The 18,490-nt window shown below is 27.2% G+C and overlaps 1 protein-coding gene across 1 annotated transcript; it reads right to left on the minus strand.

Moving 5' to 3' along the window:
- Nucleotides 1–6,294: 6,294 nt before the first annotated feature.
- Nucleotides 6,295–17,730, minus strand: LOC111037280 (UDP-glucuronosyltransferase 2B10-like). Its single transcript, XM_022319763.1, has 6 exons — nucleotides 17,395–17,730; nucleotides 12,605–12,997; nucleotides 11,293–11,724; nucleotides 9,432–9,651; nucleotides 8,326–8,545; nucleotides 6,295–7,993 (listed from the first exon to the last, which is right to left on the minus strand). The coding sequence occupies exons 2-6, from the start codon at nucleotides 12,995–12,997 to the stop codon at nucleotides 7,705–7,707; spliced, it is 1,554 nt and encodes a 517-aa protein (XP_022175455.1). The 5' UTR covers nucleotides 17,395–17,730; the 3' UTR covers nucleotides 6,295–7,704.
- Nucleotides 17,731–18,490: the final 760 nt, after the last annotated feature.

An 18,490-nucleotide genomic window follows, 5' to 3' on the forward strand; every position in this document is an offset into this window, starting at 1 on the left:
CTTATAACACAATATAATATTGTTTATACTTGTGTTATATTTTAGTGAAATATATGAACCACATATTAATTATGATGGTTGATCCATAACGTATTAATTGTATAATATAACATTTACGAGATATTGTAGATGTATATTAAATTACCAAATGTCTTTTTATTGATTAATTATTATATTTTTCTTTTTGATATAATTGTATGACTATATTTTGTATCAACTATATAATATAGGTATGCATACCTAAAGACCCTAAGACTGATATTTTTTTGATAATTCTAAATATCTATAAGTGTATTAAAAAAAAGTTCTTCCTAGATTTAAAATAAAATTATAATAAAAGAAAAATATCTATAATTTATAATAATTGTATACCTATTACATTAATTTATTCAGCGTAAATAATTATGTGACGGTATAAACTTAATTTTTATAATTATATAACACAAGTGTGTATTTACATAGGGTATCATAGTGAAATGTATTTACCATTGTCCATTACTTAATTCTATACGGGAGGCAACTAAGGGGAAAATTCTTAGGAGGCATATAATTATGAACTACTTGATTATAGGAGACAACTAGTGTGTATTAACCTTTTCATTTAAGATAATGTGGAAGGCAATTCGTATATTTTAGGAAGCAACTAGTATGCATTCCAAAAAACAGCCCGGTTTAGTATATTATACCTACTGTATTATAAGCCATGCATATAATTCATTCGTGTAAACACTAATTGCATATATCCACTGTTTGGAGAAAAATGTATTATTATTAATTTAAATTTGTATAAAAACTAACAGTATGGGTGTAAACTATAAGTAATAGAAATTTAAGGTATGGAATTCAAACCAATTTTATATTTTTTTAGTTCTCAGTGTAAAAGTTATTAATTAATTCTAAGAATATATTCCTGTTAAGTGTAGTATAATATATATTATATATTATCTTATAAAGACGTCATCAGCCAGGAATAACAAAATATATGTGAGTAATAATATTACAAGGATAACACAAAGGATAATTTTAGGAATACCAATATAGGTACCATTACCCATTGTTAATATTGCTACTCTATAGATCGATAGTTTGACAGCTTATCAAACTCATATCATAATAATTTGTACAACTCTAGAGTATATTTTGAGTACTATATACAACTTGTAGATTAACGATTATGCACCTGTTTAAATAACATCGAAATAGTACTACGTAATGAAAAAGTACAGCATAGCTTTTCAACATGACAACAGACGATTTTAGTGTACACTAAATTGTTACAAATAAGAACCATATATCCACCTGTATGTATGAAATTCACTTTTTATGTATACACGAGTACTACACTACGTAGTGATCATAGGGAAGGCCCGAGACTACTCATTTTTTAAACTCCTAACTACAAAATAGTCATCATTATTATTTTTATGGTGTCATAATTATATTTTTAGGTAAAAGTTTGTATTATTAGTATAATAAAACGATACGAGCTACCTATATCGAAATAAATCCAATTTTCATAAAATGTATTTATGTATTTAGGTGTTCACTTTTGCTACCACATAATAAGCAATATCATCATTGCCAGAGAATAAAATAATTTATTAGTTCAGTAGGTACTCACCGACTACCAATTTATGTGTACCGGTTGACAAGTGGGACGCCGTAACTACGACGTGAGTGGCCGAGACTTTGGTCTTGAATGTTATGCCTTTGTTTTTTGTTATGCAATATACATATTAATTGTTTATTTTATTGATAATAATTGATGACTAGTAAATTGAATTAATATAAAATTAATTGACAATTTTACATATCTGTTTCGAAATCCATCAGAACATTAAATAAATGATAATGGTAGTATAATTGAATTTATAGACTACATATAGGAAAAGTGCATCAACCACAACCAAAAATATTAAAATTAAATGTTGATAACTCAATTTTAAACGTTCCTTTTACTTCCTCACGATGCAAAAATACTTAATATTACTCTAAATTGAGATGCATAACCAGGGCTTAAAGTGGGAAAAAATCCAAGGAGGGACTAATGTCTCCATATAGTTTAAAGGCGTTCGGGCGTTCCATATATCATTTTGTGTATAACGTCTAATGCATAAAGTATATGTAATGTATAACAGTGATTGTGTAACATACTCATACCACTTTTAAACATGAATTACATTCAAATTTGTAATTTATATCATGGACAATTTAAATCACAAATAATACCTACTACATTTTTAAGAATAACTAATGTTTTATACAAATGTAATATTTTGAAAGAGAATATTTTTTCTCATAATATTAAGTTGTGAGTAATAGTTGTCTTTAAAGAAAACTAAAGAAATCACCCAGATAAAAAATATTTATTATAAATATCATACAAATGTAGTGTTTTTAGTACTTAAAATTGTACAGGAAAAAATTCAAATTCGATGTATGGTGTGGCGAGTATGCAGAGAAACAAACAGTAAGACTTCAAATACTATGGCGCTCCCGGTGGAATTTATTCCAACTAAAAGACTGTGTTGAAAATAAGCGTCAGTTTTTTCCTAGAGTGTGATCACTTAATATTTTCTACATCGTATTTTTATTAAAAACATTTGATAAAAGTAAAGTAACAATTGATAACGAAATTCTGAATTATATTGGCTAATATTTAGATATAATTGAAGCGTTCCGACGTATCTTACGAATAATTTGTTAAAGAAGACGTTTTTTAACTACCATTAGAGGTAGGGGGACTAAGTCAACCTACGTCCTCACACTTAAACCCCTGCGTATAACAGCTGACAAGTTCAGCAGATCACTAATTTTAAACTTGGTAACATTTGTGATAAACAAACGTATAGTTTCCATGCCAAAGCCCATGTTATAGAATATAGTTATTGAATCCTCGGAAAGAATATTTATTTAATAATGTTACTATAATGTTGTGAAAAATATATTCTACATTATTATTACCTATCTATGAAATAAACTGAAAATACACAAAAAATATTTATTTGGTTACTAAAAAGCTTATAACCGGGTCTCTATTAAATTTTGATTCTGCGCCTCTTAAATAACGACTGCAGTAACTAGTGTAACTCTTTATATTGAAAAGTCAAACGCATTAAATTTACTGTAAATGTATAACAAAAGCAGGTAGGTAGTAAGCACCTACAAACGGAAACAAAGTATCAGTGAAAAATGTATCTGGTAGAATAATAAAAGTATTTTCTGGTACGGCAATAACGGTCTACAATTATTTTCATTGTACATTTTTTTTAAACATTTAATTACAATATGGAAACTAATTTGAAAAAGTTAAGTACCTACCTACCCACCTACAATAAATTGTTTGTGCTACATGAATGCGTGTCTTAAATATTCTTTATATAAATCACTGCACTCGTAAAAAGATTATAAGTGTAGCTTAGTTTACCCAAAAACGGTACGAAAATATTTATGTCCCTAAAATTGTTTCACTAAAAATTTAAAATTAGGACAATTAGATTATTTCTGCAGACATTCAGACAGAGAACAATATGAACGTAGTTACTTCATTAATTGTCATTACTTTTGCCATATATTTATTCATTATTTTATTATAATAAGGTTTTATGTGTTTTGATTTCTTTTTACCGGATATTATTGACATTAAATCAAACCAATTCTTAAAATTTGTTTCCTGCCATTATATGATGATCCACTTTAGATTTTATTAAGTTTTGGGTTCGGTAACTCAATTAAATTTTTGTAAAATCTAAAGTCAATAGTCTTGTAATAGGCAATCGAAAAGACATCTATAAGAGCTACGTCAGCTACTAATTTTGAGATAAATTTATTATGAGTACCTATAATCATTAATTATAAATACATATTTGATATTAATGGTATAAATAATATATGATTTATAAAAAACAAAAACTTATATTCATCTGGCGTTATGCACTTAAGTATTTAACTATATTATAGTGGTGCATCATTATTAGGTTATTATAGGTTATTATAAGTTTAAAAAAAAACGATTCTGTATATACCTAGAGCTCGGTTTATTTATAGTAGGTACCTATTAAAAAAAACTCATGATTATAGTTTTTGAATAGAATATTTATACATGTGTGTAACATAGAATACTTTTTATCGAGTATTAATATCTATAATAAGATTTTATAAAAAACATTTTGAAACAAAGTGGACAATACATCAAAAATCAACTCTGATACGTAATTTATTATAGCCATAAGATTTTTCAATTTGTATTATTTATTGTTAAATTTCATGGTTTATACAAGTATACTAGGATGACATAACGTCTCAGAATCGTTTTTCGTATTGTCTACCTTTTATTGTTTATCGATATTTGTTAACCTTCAGGCTTCAATTAAAGGTCCCAGGTTTTTAATCAATTTTTCTGTGTAATTTAGATATCATCCGTAATTTTAAATGTGAATTTCAATATTTTAAATCTGAACGGTACAATGAATGGTTGATAAATTATGCTTATTTTTAGATTTTTCCAGAGAACATTAAATATTTTTTGGCAGTTCATCTGAAAATGTGTTTAGGTACTTGTATACTATGTAATTATAATTACATAAAGTCTATATTGGTATTCGATATCCTTTCTATATTCATAAATCATTAATACATCACATATTTTTTAATTTATAGTTCTAAATAATAAATAGTTTTAATAATATTTAAAAATCAATGTAAAAAACAATAAAAAGACATCATCTTCACTCGTAATTATGTATTTATGAATTAATTTGAAATAAAAAAACTATTTTGATGAATTTTCTTTAGCTTTATGATTTATGATTTCACTTCTAAACAGCACATTAATCCACAAAATTCAAATCTTAATTTAGCTCTTTCAAAATTCCTCGCCGACTTAACCTTTATTATTAACTTATTTCTATCTGCCATATTATTAAACAAAATATAATCAAGACATTAACTCCTAATTATTTTTATTATTCTATACATTAATTACGTTTCTCTTTCTTATCTGTGTTTATTATCATTTTTATTATTATACCATTATGCTTAATTACTTTAACTACCACGTTTAGTGTTTATATTTTAATTGTGTAAATTCAATATTTTAACTGTCGAATTGTAATAGTTTTTACTGGAAGCTGTAAATATAATTTAAAAAAAAAATGATTTATGATTTATTATATCGAAATAAAATCAAAAAAAATTAACAAAACATATTTCACGGGATGAACTAAGTAAGATGAATGAACAACACCCAGCCTTAACACGGTTTCTGTAGATATACCTTTTTAATATAGCTGTCGGACGTATAAAGATACCAACCTAATGCTGCAAGAATGTGTACTATATATGTTCACAAATATTAGGTAATAGTCAAATTTGTGTCTCAAGTTACCTTTATAGTTGATAGCAGTAGAAAGGCTTCAATCTTCAACTTTTATGGTGGTATACAGTAGAAAATTAAATCTGTGTGATACTTTATGGTGAGGGGAAATATACCCTATATCCATGACTATCACGATTATAAAAAATAATTAAGAACACATAGGTACTCACTTCAACATTTCCAAGTGTTATCAAGGTGTTGATAATAATAAATATTTATTCTTTAAAATCATAATCAAGGCCATCTGTACACTGCAGAAATTTAAAGCAAGGGGCCAATGTTAAATACAAATCATCCCACGCAATCAATTTCATTTAATATAGTTTGATATTCATAATTAAATCTAGTTTTTGATTGACAAAATTTGTCTACATTTCGAAAATGTGCAAATTATTTATCATAGTTAAAAGTGTATTGAAATTTAAATTGTAATGAATAAGGTAAGGGAATTCTACACCAAGTTCCTTATAAGTTACTATTACATTATTCAGAATATTCAAAAATCCATATCCACAATTAAACATGTCAACCATCAAATTCAAATTTTGAGAAGATTGGGTATTATGTTGTAATTAAAAAAAAAATAATTTCCAGGGTCTTGAAATTTTTCCTACATAAATTATTATTTACTAGACACAAAGACATTAAAAAAATATTTAGATTAATTTTAGCTATTTATACCATGGCTCTACACATACCATTTTACGGTATGTTGGTATTGACTTATAATATTATGTTAATAACAGATAGTCATATTATATAAAATAAAGATTACTATAAAATATACATACATAAAATATGCAATTTATTTATAGCATGAATAAATTCAACCTAAACGGCTAAACCAGCCGTAATAACAATAGTAAAATAAATTGCCTATAACAATATATATATATGAAATAAAATATTAAAATATCCATAGAAGTATAGATTGAAGGTCTGCCTCCCCTCAAAATCATTTTTTTGTACACAATGATTTAACGTTGAATTTAAATTAATCACAATTAAAATGCAGTGAACGTTCAAAATAATATATTGCAGTTTATATTGAAATGTGAAACTAAATGTTTATAAAACATCATGTAATTTATTATTAGAAAGCAAAAATCAAAGTGAAAATTATTGCAAATGGCGATAAAATAAATAAATGAAAAAAAATATAATAATAATTCAATTATTGGTGAACTTAAATCGTAAAAGTACTGCAGCACGACAAAAGTGTTTAATTTGACACATATTTTTATTTTATTCACTTGATTTAATAAATTATTTTACTTTTTGGGAAAACGAAGACATACCGATTTGGAAATCATCAAATTTAACATATTTAATATGCATGATGGAATTTACCGAACAAATAATACTGATAAAAATATTTGTCTCTGAACAGTGAACTTACAAGAATATCACTATTGACACATGTCTAAATTCTTAATATTGAACTCAGGGTTTTAGAAATACCTAGCATAATATCAGGATGGTCATGTTTATATGTCCTTCTATTAATATTAATTTTTTTTTGTAGTGTTAAGTGCTGATTATAACAAATATAATAAATAGCTGGTCAATTATCAGGCCAGAGCGCTAGGACTGAGGTCTAGTTTATCGTGGTTCTAGTTAGATATTAATTATATTGAGCTATCTAATGAATATAAAGGTTTATGAATACATAGGTTTCTCTACTCACAGTAATTAAATTTTAAATTAATACTAACTTCAGAATTTGTGTTTACTCCTAATTAAAAGTTATATTGAAATGGTTTTGAAAGGTTTTATTAAATTGTATACATTAAAAATATTTTTATTTAGAAATTGTTATTATATCACATATAAAGAATGCTTAAAAATTAAATACATGTATGCATAACACATAGTAGTAAATAGTTTTTCTTTATATTTAAAACCATCAACCACACTGGTAAGTAGTATTTTATAGATAATTTTAAAAATTGTGTACTATATTAAAACATTCTGATTGCTAAGCATATTAACTTGCTCAGTGCTCACAGTAGGTACTATTACTATAGTAAAGTGATTTATCGCTATACATAAAAATTATTCAAAAGGCAACACATAGTTATGGACTTATATGGTTAAAATTAATAAATAGCATTCAATTGAATAGATCTAATATTCATGTATCCTTAATATGAGTACCTACCTATGTGTTCAGACTCTTAGTATCTACCTACCTATATAATTTTGATAGAAACTATTTCAACTCACACCGATGATAAGAAAAAACATATCACAAGAATGAATGGGGCTAAACTGTTTTGTACCATTTGTATATTATAGTAATTCAGGTATTATAAGAATTTATTGTTTTAGTTTTTCTTTTCCTTCTTTTTAGGTACGGTCTTTTTGCATAATTTCTTGTAGATAGTCTTGAGCACAAAGTAAATTAGATACAATACACCAAAAATGACTAGCAAGATAAAACCGATGACATCAACTAAGAAGTATTTCCACCAAGGCATTCCAACGGCCGCTGTTCTCAAGTGTTTCGCCCCTTTGTGTCTTATTACGTACTCTGTCCAGTAGACGGCAGTTTCCGTTGCGTTCAATGGTCTGTCTTTGAACCGTTTTGCTAGTTTGCTCGCATTTATTGCGTAACTGAAATAAAATGTGAACTTTTATATTATATTGGATTAATTATAGTATTTGCTTATATATATAAAATTAATTCAGCATGATTATATCAATAATTGTCATTGTATGATTTTTAAATTACGATCAAACAAATGATTTTAAAAAGTTGTAAAAAGTTCATGTCAACGATGATTTCAATTTATAGTAACTGAATGATATACATACGCTATTGATATAAATATATATATTGATGTTTCCCATTTTAAAATAAATGAAAGTGGATAATAATTACATAATAATTATTTTATGGAAATATAGTAAAGTAATAACAATAATTGTTGTATTATCAATCTCACCTGCTATTGTTAACTATTGTTGTAATAGCGTTGTATAGAATATCCTTCGTCAACGTTTCATAGTCCAATAGTATACCTGAACCCTGTTCTACCAGTTTTAATATATTTCTAGGTTGATCAAAGAAAAACGGAATGCCTATGACAGGTACGCTCGAATGTACAGCTTCTATTGTTCCTAATAGTCCACCGTGAGTCATGAACAGACGGACTTTTGGATGATCTGAAATTAAAAACTATATTTAATTGTGTTCAAAATAAACGTTATAGGTACGAGTTATATTAATATATATGCATACAGATATATTAATACATAACTATAATTTACAATGTATTAATCTACCTACAAAGTAATTCACATGGCAGTAGGCACGCTCACTCTCATGTTTTTATAAGTGAATTTCATTACTCTCCTATAAAATTTGAATTTGTATACTATTTCTTTACAAAGAATTAGTGTGCTATGATTATTGATTTATGGGACACTAGTTCCAATCAGTCAAAATTGTTTTTTTTTATTTGACATGTTTTCCTAACTATAGGAATGTTTAACCCATGCTTCCTTTTGAACAGCTGATGTAGGTACTAAGGATCATTTCCAATAATACTAAGTTTAAAGATATGTGGGCTAATATGGTTTGAAAATTATAGAAATTAATACTAATTATAATTTGTAAAAATTGTTCAAGTATAATAAATACAAAACTAAATTTTAAATCTATTTTATTTTTGATGTAAAACTATTATTAAAATGTATTACCTATCACAAAACTAAATAAACTGTTCTAATTAAAAAAAAAAACCGTAAAAAGGGTAGTTTTAGAATTTTTACTTACGCAGGAAACTACCTACATTTTATTAAAAACTAAGTATTGGAAAATATAGTCTAGGTACTAAATAATTATTCCAAATATCAGAATTGTCATTGTTATAGGATGAAATGGGAGTGGGCATGGTTGGTGAATCACTCTGCAGTACAGATATAAAAGGTGGATTTAGAGAGACAATTTCACATCTGAAATTAAATTTAAAATTTAAATACATCATATCTCAAAGATATACCTTCACCAGTATTATATACATAATTAATGTATTGTCTTAATACATACTCAAAATATCTCTCTGAGGCATCCATTTGCTTATGTATACATTATCAGGTTTGTCTGGCATTTCTTCTTCATATTTCCACAAAACTCTGATGGGTAATTTTGCGAATACTTCCTTAAACATTTGCAATACATTTGGTGGTAGTGTAGATATACGAATAAGAGATCCAAACGTGAAAAACATAACTCCATTCGGCGAGTCTTCGATAAACTTCAATATGTCCTATTTACAACAATACTTTAAATTAGAAATTACTAAAGATTTAAAATTGTTTATAAGATCCAGTAAATGTATGTAAATAACTGGATAGCTGTTAGGCAATGCATGATTATTACTGTAACATGACGTGTAAGTACATGATTTTATAGTTGCTTTTACGCATAGTAGGTATGAGTATAATATGTGAGTTGCACATGTAATCAATTACTAATTAGTTTAATTGTTTGAAAAACAATTCAAAAATGACAAGTATTTAGTATCTATTTACATCATAAACGACTATACGACATTTCTGTTGTATAATAATGTTAATTTTCATTATAAATTATAATGGACTTGAGTAATATTATGAGTTAGGTATTAGAGATTAGACTATTTGAACTCTTGCTTGTGGTAGTAAGCTATGGTTTTGTTTTTCTTATGAAATTACTATTGAGTATTAGTTTTAAGAATTTTTTAGTTTTTCATTTACACCACTCAAGTTTAGAAGTAAGTAGAGCTGTTTATTATATTTTTATTTTTAACATCGGCTGCCTGGATCATTATGCTGAGTTATTAATTTACACTATTCTTTTTTTCTTCATGAATCACCATGATTTAATGTTATTGGCTTATTGTATAGACTGGATTGTTTATGAGAATGTGATTTGTTCACTGTCTAGTTTTGAAATTAGAGTATACCTTGTTTCAAAACCACATAAAGTAATTTAATATATTATTAGTTTATTACTAATTTAAAAAAAAAAATTAAGCTTATTTATCTCGAATTATTGAAATTACGCAATACAGAAATATTTGAATTATCAGAATTGTTCTTTTACACATTTATACGTCTATATTAGAAACTATATTGTAGGCATTTAACATTGTATTCTTTATTGGACTTAATCATTGTTATAAATAAAAATAAATATTGCAAATGTACCTAATTCAAGAATAGATAATAACTAGCTATTTTATTTTATTTCCACCGACTGTTTATACTCCAGTTTATACCGTGTATTAATAAATGTGATCATATTTATTTTGAGCTATCCAATACAGCCATATAGACTACAGATATGTAGTACAAATACTACCTATTTAAATTTAATGTATGAAGTATTCAAATCTATTTTAATTTAATTTAAATAGTATTTGAACTGGTGGATAAATTATTATTCGTTCAAGTTACTATTTAGAGGTTTTAAAAGAATGAGTTGAGCGTGGGATATACTGGTTTTACACTGAATAGTGAAGTCCTTTTATAGTTTTATGGTACAAGAGCTTATCAAAAATATTTAAGTGACGGAGTACCTATCAATTGTAAATCGATCTTAGTATAGTATTTTATAGAGGCCATAATTATCTCAGTAGTTCCCAACAGTTTAAAAATATTGATGATATGTAATTAAGGTTTAATATTTATTATTTATCATAGTTTTATTATTGTTTTAAGTACATTTTTTTCTTTTATTAAATCACTCCATCATGCGCCGTGGTGAGTAGAGTTAGACGAATAACGCCTAACTCCTCTTATTTGCAGTTTGTAGGTATGGGTACCTATATCCTGTTCGGATTTTTTTATAAATTATTAAATTCGTAGTTTTAAAATAAAAACAAAATATATATTTGTTTAAATTTAGTTGAGTGATGTGTATTTACCTTGGGTATGGGCTTGGGTGATTTAACATGTATTCCACCGATTTCCACCATGTTGGGAACTAAAGGACGTGGTCCGTCCAAAGAAAAGTGGCCGTTGACAAACACCATGGAAGTGTTGTAAACTATTTCGTTGATGTGAGGTACGTCCGGTCCAAAGTTCTCTTTCAACAGTTCATTTGCTGGCCACTCACTGTAATACTTCCATGCTATTTTAAAGTATATGTAGTACAAGGTGTTGATCATACGTTCCTTAAAGTTCATCTTTCCAGCTGCTCTTGTTACGATCGTTGGTATGTACGAAGGGTTGTCTGGGCCACCCACACGGTCATAGCTCCAAGGTAAGTGTGAGCTAGACATGATGGATAATAGGGGTGCCTTGAAATGGTAAGCATAACCAACATCACAATCAGCTCCAAATATTTCTGTGAAAACCTACAAACAAAAATAAAATAATAATCAACATCGTTGCTTTGAATTTAATAAGTATGCAGTATCGAAACAAATAAAAAAAAAAATTTTAATTAAACATAGAAGTATCAAAGTATTTCAAAAAGAATTTGAAAATAATTGTTTTATTTACACTATCCTATTTTCAGGACTAGTATGCATTTCTCGTGAACATATTTTAATTTCTTAAAATTACATTTTATTATTATTTCATAGATATGTATTATTTCAAAATTGTTATATTGAAATATTGAATGTATGAGTATTGAATTAGTCATCTGTATATAGATAGTCTCTACAAATTAGAAGTTGAAACATCACACTAATATTTGGAAATTATTTATTCTTATTAATTAGGTTACAATAAAAATAATTTCAAGAAGTCTATTAGTTGTGATAAATTGATTAATAGTTCTATAATACAAATATTATATAATGCAATAGTTTTAGTAATATTCTAGTATTTGTTTTAAATCAAACAAATTCTTCTACTTCAACATTTACAAAATTAATATAGTCTAACACAATTAATAAGTCTTTACACTATCATATTAATTCAGTATATTCATTTAGTGATTTAGACAGTATTATATTACTTATATAGTAATGATCATAAAAGCATATTTAATTTAGACTCAAAACTTTAAATACTTAGAACTCATAAACTACTCTTCCCAAATTATAAGGATAAAAAATATTTAAAAAAAAAAACCGATGTTTTGTAACAACTTGAAACCATGTGAGAAAATTTTCAAAAGCATTAATACTTGTTGAAATAATGAGTGGTTGATGATAAAATAATACCCCCCTTATTATCGTAATAACAATACGAAAACAGAGGGAAAAATAATAAAATCGCACTAACCGCATCAAACTTGATGCCGCTTTGGAGGAGCGCTTTCACCTCTGGCAGCTTCTGTGACTGCCGACAGATATTCATCTGATGGTCAGCGATGAACCATTGGTTGGCGAACACGCTGGTCAGGTATTTGAGCACCATTTCGACGCTGAGCGTGTTCACCGCGGACGGAAACGACGCAGACACGTCGATGTCCGTGTAGTTGGCCAGAGGCGTTTTCTGAGGGAACGATGTGATCACCGTCACGTTGTGACCGCGCGCCGCCAGGGCCTTCATCAGGCTCTCGTACACCACCCAATGGCTGCGGCCGTTGATGGGGAACACGCCGAGGATGTTGGCGCTGTCAGTGGTGGACAGCGCGCCCAGGACGGCCACCAGTAGCAGCCCGACGTACTTCATCTGCGCTCGGACAAGTAAATCAATTATTTTCATTTAATATTATTAATGGGGGTATCTAAATTATAATATCGCGATGCAGACCAAAGCGCAAAGAGTGGGTCTAGGTGATAAGCAGCCGTGTACTACTTAAGTCATATTAATTATTGTCATTAATTAAATATAAATTATACACTTAAAAAGTGATAGACGACAAGCATATTATTAAGGTGAGTGTTTTTTTCGAGACTAATACTGTGCATTCAGTGTATCAGACAAGATAGAATCTTTGAAATAGTATCTCAGTCCCTGTTACTCCCTTCACCCTTGTATATTCTCCCGATTGACGATGTTGAGACACATATTCTATTCTCACTTTATCAATACATCTATGATACTGCAGGTGTCTGGCTACAAATAGTTTGGTATCCTACCTCATAACCGTGTCTTAAACTAAACACATAAAAAGGTGGGTAAATAGATACCACTCCACTGTGCAGAAGGACTGCTTCATAGTATACGAAAAACGATTCTGAGCTCAAGCAGTCTGTCAGCCTATATTACTAAATATATTTTATGATATTAATGCTATAAAGTTATTAATTTTATACAGTATTAACTTGAATTATTTTTTGTCGAAAACATTGCATTTGAAAATGGCATTGTGCGTATAAAATATAATAATACAATTTAAAAGTTTCAAACACCCATGAATAATATTTTAAATTACAGCAAAATAACTAAAACCGTTCTTTTAAAATATATAATTTCGTCTAAATTTTAAATTAAAATGTCTCTAAAAAATAAAACTGTATTAATAATCTTTTTAAAATGTCTGGGTTAAAGTTTAAACTATTAAACTACTTATGAAAATCTTGTTTTAAATTTTCAATCGTTAGCTATACAAATTAAACACCTAATACATTTTCAACCACAAAATAATTTGCAAATTTTCATAGTTATGATGAATTTCCTTAACATTTGAAATTAAAATGCTTATAAAAAAAATAGTTCTCATGTATCTTTGATATTTTTAAATTAATATTGGTATTTTCAACTTACAATTAACTTTATATTAAATTATTAATGTTTTTAACTAAAATGTATTATTGACATTTTTAGAATACAAATTTTAAAATTTTAAATGTAACTATAAATGGCTTAAAAAGAGTGAAATTATTTTGAAAATGTCATCATATTATGCATAAGGTGTTAAAATGTCAAGTATCTGCAGTTATTAGTTATTGAATTACAACTAAAAAAGAAATAGTTATTATAGTCATCTGATAAAAGTCTTAAAAATTAAAACTTTAAACGCTTATACACAATGAATGTGAATTTACTGTCAACTTTTTTTTATGTTATAAATATAAAACCTTTATTTACTTTAATTCGTTATTATACAGTTACACCAAATAAACGATTTTGTCTAAAACTTTTTTGCAAAAAATTCTCTTTTTTCTTCAATTATTTTTTTGTTTTCACGAGTACCGGCATTTATAATTTTAATCTCTCAAAAATACCAACTAGGTCCAATTTACTATCCGAAACCATCGTTGACAATCGTTAAAGTTTAATATCAGAATTATTTTAACTACGTATCATGCACATAAACAATATTATTTGAAACAGTAAAAGTGTGCATATTTTAAACTACAAGATACGCAACATAATTTTATAGAATTATTATTATTTTTAGTGAAATGAAAACGAAACAAAAAAATTGTTTTAACTGGAGTTAAAATATGTCTATAATATATTTCAACGTTTTTATTTTTATTTGCATTTAAACAAAATTTGACTATCATCCATTTATCTCGAACTAATTTAAAGATTGAAGTTCAATTCTTAATTAGGCATTTAGTAAGAACTGGGTTGTCCACTGCTCCAGTGTATCACCAGAACCAAAACTGCACCTATCTCATTGAGCAGTTGTAGCACCAGCCAGTCTTTACAGAATACCAGTAAGTATTATACCTAACCTTAGTTCTTATACCGAATAAAGTATCAACTCTTAGTATGAAATATGATATGATAATAATATAATGTGATAAATATGATAATCTGATGTATGTACATCACAGTATCATACTTACTCACTTAGATCAGTTAGATCGGTGCATTGATTTCAAATATATATTTTGCACCAAAATAGGAACAAGAGAAAAGTTTGTTACAATAACACACATTTTTGATTTCGTCTATGTAGTATAATTCGTTTGGCCTTATGGGTATGAAAATTAAAAAATGTTATTAAAATGTGGGAATCGTGAGAAGATACTTATGGTTGATAAATTAATATTTACCACTATATACGGTCCTTGCGCCACCACATAGTGATATAAAAATGTATGTTTTTGACATTCAAATATTACGTGATTATACTTACATTACGTTACATTTTATTTAATGTATTATTATTTTTTATGCTTAAGATTTACGACGATTAAAAGTGCAATCTGCTAATGTATTCTTGTTTAAAAATGAATTAGGTACTTGAGACAATTATTATGATTAAGACGAAGAAAAATATTTTATTATTTTACTCTTTATTGTTACATAATCAAGAATGTTTTATTTTTAAATATGATTTGCTTATCAAAGATTCAACTTTGAAATTAATAATTTTGGCTTTATTAAACATAATCACGTTACCTATTTGTTATACTATGTAATAATAGATATGATTGTGTATTTTACTTGAGTACATAGTGCATTGTACAAACCTAACAAATATTATTTAGTTATTAAGTCAATATTTATATTTTTAAAACGATTGGTACCTACATTATGTAACGATTTTGATTGAAGTGTTCAAACTACAGAAAATTGTTAGCTATAAGTTATAACCAATGTAATTTCGAATAATTGGTATAGGTAAATAAATATAAAGCTTTCAGAAAGATAATTGAAATTGATTTATAAATATAATATAATCCTACTACAGCAATGCAATGAGTATGTACAGAAATCGATTTGGTTAACACAACTTGCTGGTTTATTATTATTACTAATTATTAGTAGGTAATTGGCTTGGCATGGATAACTAATAGTACTATTGTAAAATATATAATTTATGTAATGACGTTGAACATTATAAAAATAATGAAATAAATAAATTGTTATACATTTTAACTGAATATTTGTTGAAATAATAATAAAATAAACGTGAGTACCTAAGTATTTTTTTCCAAAGATTTTTTCTTAATTTTAATCAGTTATCATATGCTAATAATTTGGATTGATAAAGATACATACAATTTATATCTAAAAGAAATATAAGAGAGTAATATATCGTCACCGAATAAGCGACGTTCTTGATTTATACTTGCTTCAAATATCAGGTACTAAAACAATTAATTGTATTTCTTTTACAGATTTAATATGATTAGTTTGAATTCAGTACGTATATGAATTATTTAGATAAATCTAATATTGGTGTAGGTAAAATATGTATTTTCTTCGAATGGTTGCATCGTTAACTTTTAATATTAATTATTGACATGTTAATTACACATATCGTAAATTTCACGTTTTTATCAAAAAATAAATTGTTATCATACATCATTGTTCGTTACTGATATGATGATTTAGAATTGTATGTTTAAATATTGATGATAGTAATAACTAATAACTAGAACTCAGATGTTGATGCGTTACATTTAAAATTGTTTCTATAAATAAATAATGTTAAATTGCTAAATATTATGTTTGATAGAATAAATACAGTGTTTTCCTCAAAAACTAACACAAACTACCGTATTACTGTTTGTAAAGAATCAAAAATATACTTAATAATACGAGCTGACTGACAGCCTTCAATGTATAAATATTTAATCTAAATACAATAAATATTTAATCTGAGTATCGATTAAAGACACTTTTAACTGTAAACGCTCGAAAAGGAATGTACAAATTGATGTTACCAACAATTAGTAAACAAAAATACTACATTTTGGAAATTTGTTCTTTGTTGTAGAAAACCTATATTAAAAAAACTCGAAACTCTAGTATACCCCAAGTGGGGTTCTCTTTTGATATGGCATTTAGAGGATAAATATCTTAAATAGTATTAGTTTTACCGGTTAATTAGTTGATAATAGTATAATACCTACAATTTATATGTTATAATTATTCTTCCACTTCCTTAAAGTAATAAACATAATCAAGTATAATAACCTTATTTGATATTTAATAAATGCAGTTATGAGTAGACTTTAAAAGAACTGTAATATTTCATAAATTAAAACATACTCAAATGGAATATATATAATATCAATTTAATATTTATATATATTATTACACTTGTATGATTTAAATAATATTATATATTTATATACAGTTTACTCAATATTGAAAAGACGTGTTATAGTTGTATACATAATAATATAACACTTGTGAATAATTAAAGTTCTACTTACGTTTCAACTGAAGTCAGTGAGATAATAACAGTGAGTATAGGACTCTAGCAACAGCGTCTGCGCGAAATTTATGAATGCGGTCTTACGACGGTTGTCCGTGAATGGTGATGTAACGATCATAGGTTATGATACATAATATTAATTTCTTCTACAACCTAAATGGGATAAAAAAAAACCGTTGTTTGGTGTCGATAAGAGTGCGTCAAATGAAAAATAAATACGATTAAAAAAAACAACAAGTATTATCCCAATAAAAAATAGCCTAGTGCCGCTGAACCACGGGCACACACTAATGCAATACACGCGGACCGTCGCCGCTGCGCCGTCGTATAATATAACTACATTATTATTATTATTACTGTTATTTTCAACTAGCGACGAATCGCAGGAGGTTGGGCTTGACAAGGATAACACACAAGTTCCCCTACCAGGCCTACCACGTCATAATGTCTTCACGTGGTAATAGTTTAGGTTTGATGAGGCTTTAGTATTAAAAGTTATATATATATATATTTATATAGGTATATACTGAGATTGCAACGAGTTCCTAAAAAATATAAGTAAAACGCTGCAATAATTATTAGTAGTGACCTTGACGTAGAAATTTGTAATAGGCACCTACTATATTATAATGAATGCTGATGATATAGCAGAATGCTATCTATATTATTATACGTTAGTTGGCAGCAAGTCGCATTTTAAAACAGAATGTTAACCAGTTTCACCGGTAGATATCACAGTACAAACACACACTGTAGTAGAACCACAAAATCTGAAGAGCCTTTTCAGGCAAGGCCACCTGTAGAAATATTTCGTGGAGGGGAAAGGCAACAGAAAATATTTCGTAAATGGTAAATCAGCGATTTAAATAATTGGGTGTTCGTATATAACGTTTAGTATGTTATCATCTAAAGGTAGTGTTATTCTGTCCACATTTATAGGCGACCTTTTTCAAAGGTGAGATAATCACTAGAATTATAATATAATTCTAGCAGTGTATATATTATATACACGAGTTATTTTGTCACAATAATAATTATTGTTAATCGGATATTTGTTGGCGAGTACAAGTCGTACAACACGCATATTAATAGCT

Source organism: Myzus persicae, unplaced genomic scaffold (assembly GCF_001856785.1).
Source record: "Myzus persicae strain clone G006 unplaced genomic scaffold, MPER_G0061.0, whole genome shotgun sequence".
NCBI classification, from domain to species: domain Eukaryota; kingdom Metazoa; phylum Arthropoda; class Insecta; order Hemiptera; family Aphididae; genus Myzus; species Myzus persicae.

Bases quoted from the DNA above. Each gene is read 5' to 3' on its own strand.
- LOC111037280 (XM_022319763.1), bottom strand. From the start codon at position 12,997: ATGAAGTACGTCGGGCTGCTACTGGTGGCCGTCCTGGGCGCGCTGTCC. The intron at 9,652-11,292 runs GTAAATACACAT...TGTTGTAAATAG, and splicing joins CACCCAAGCCCATACCCAAG to GACATATTGAAGTTTATCGA. The intron at 8,546-9,431 runs GTATGTATTAAG...TTTTAATTTCAG, and splicing joins GCCTCAGAGAGATATTTTGA to ATCATCCAAAAGTCCGTCTG.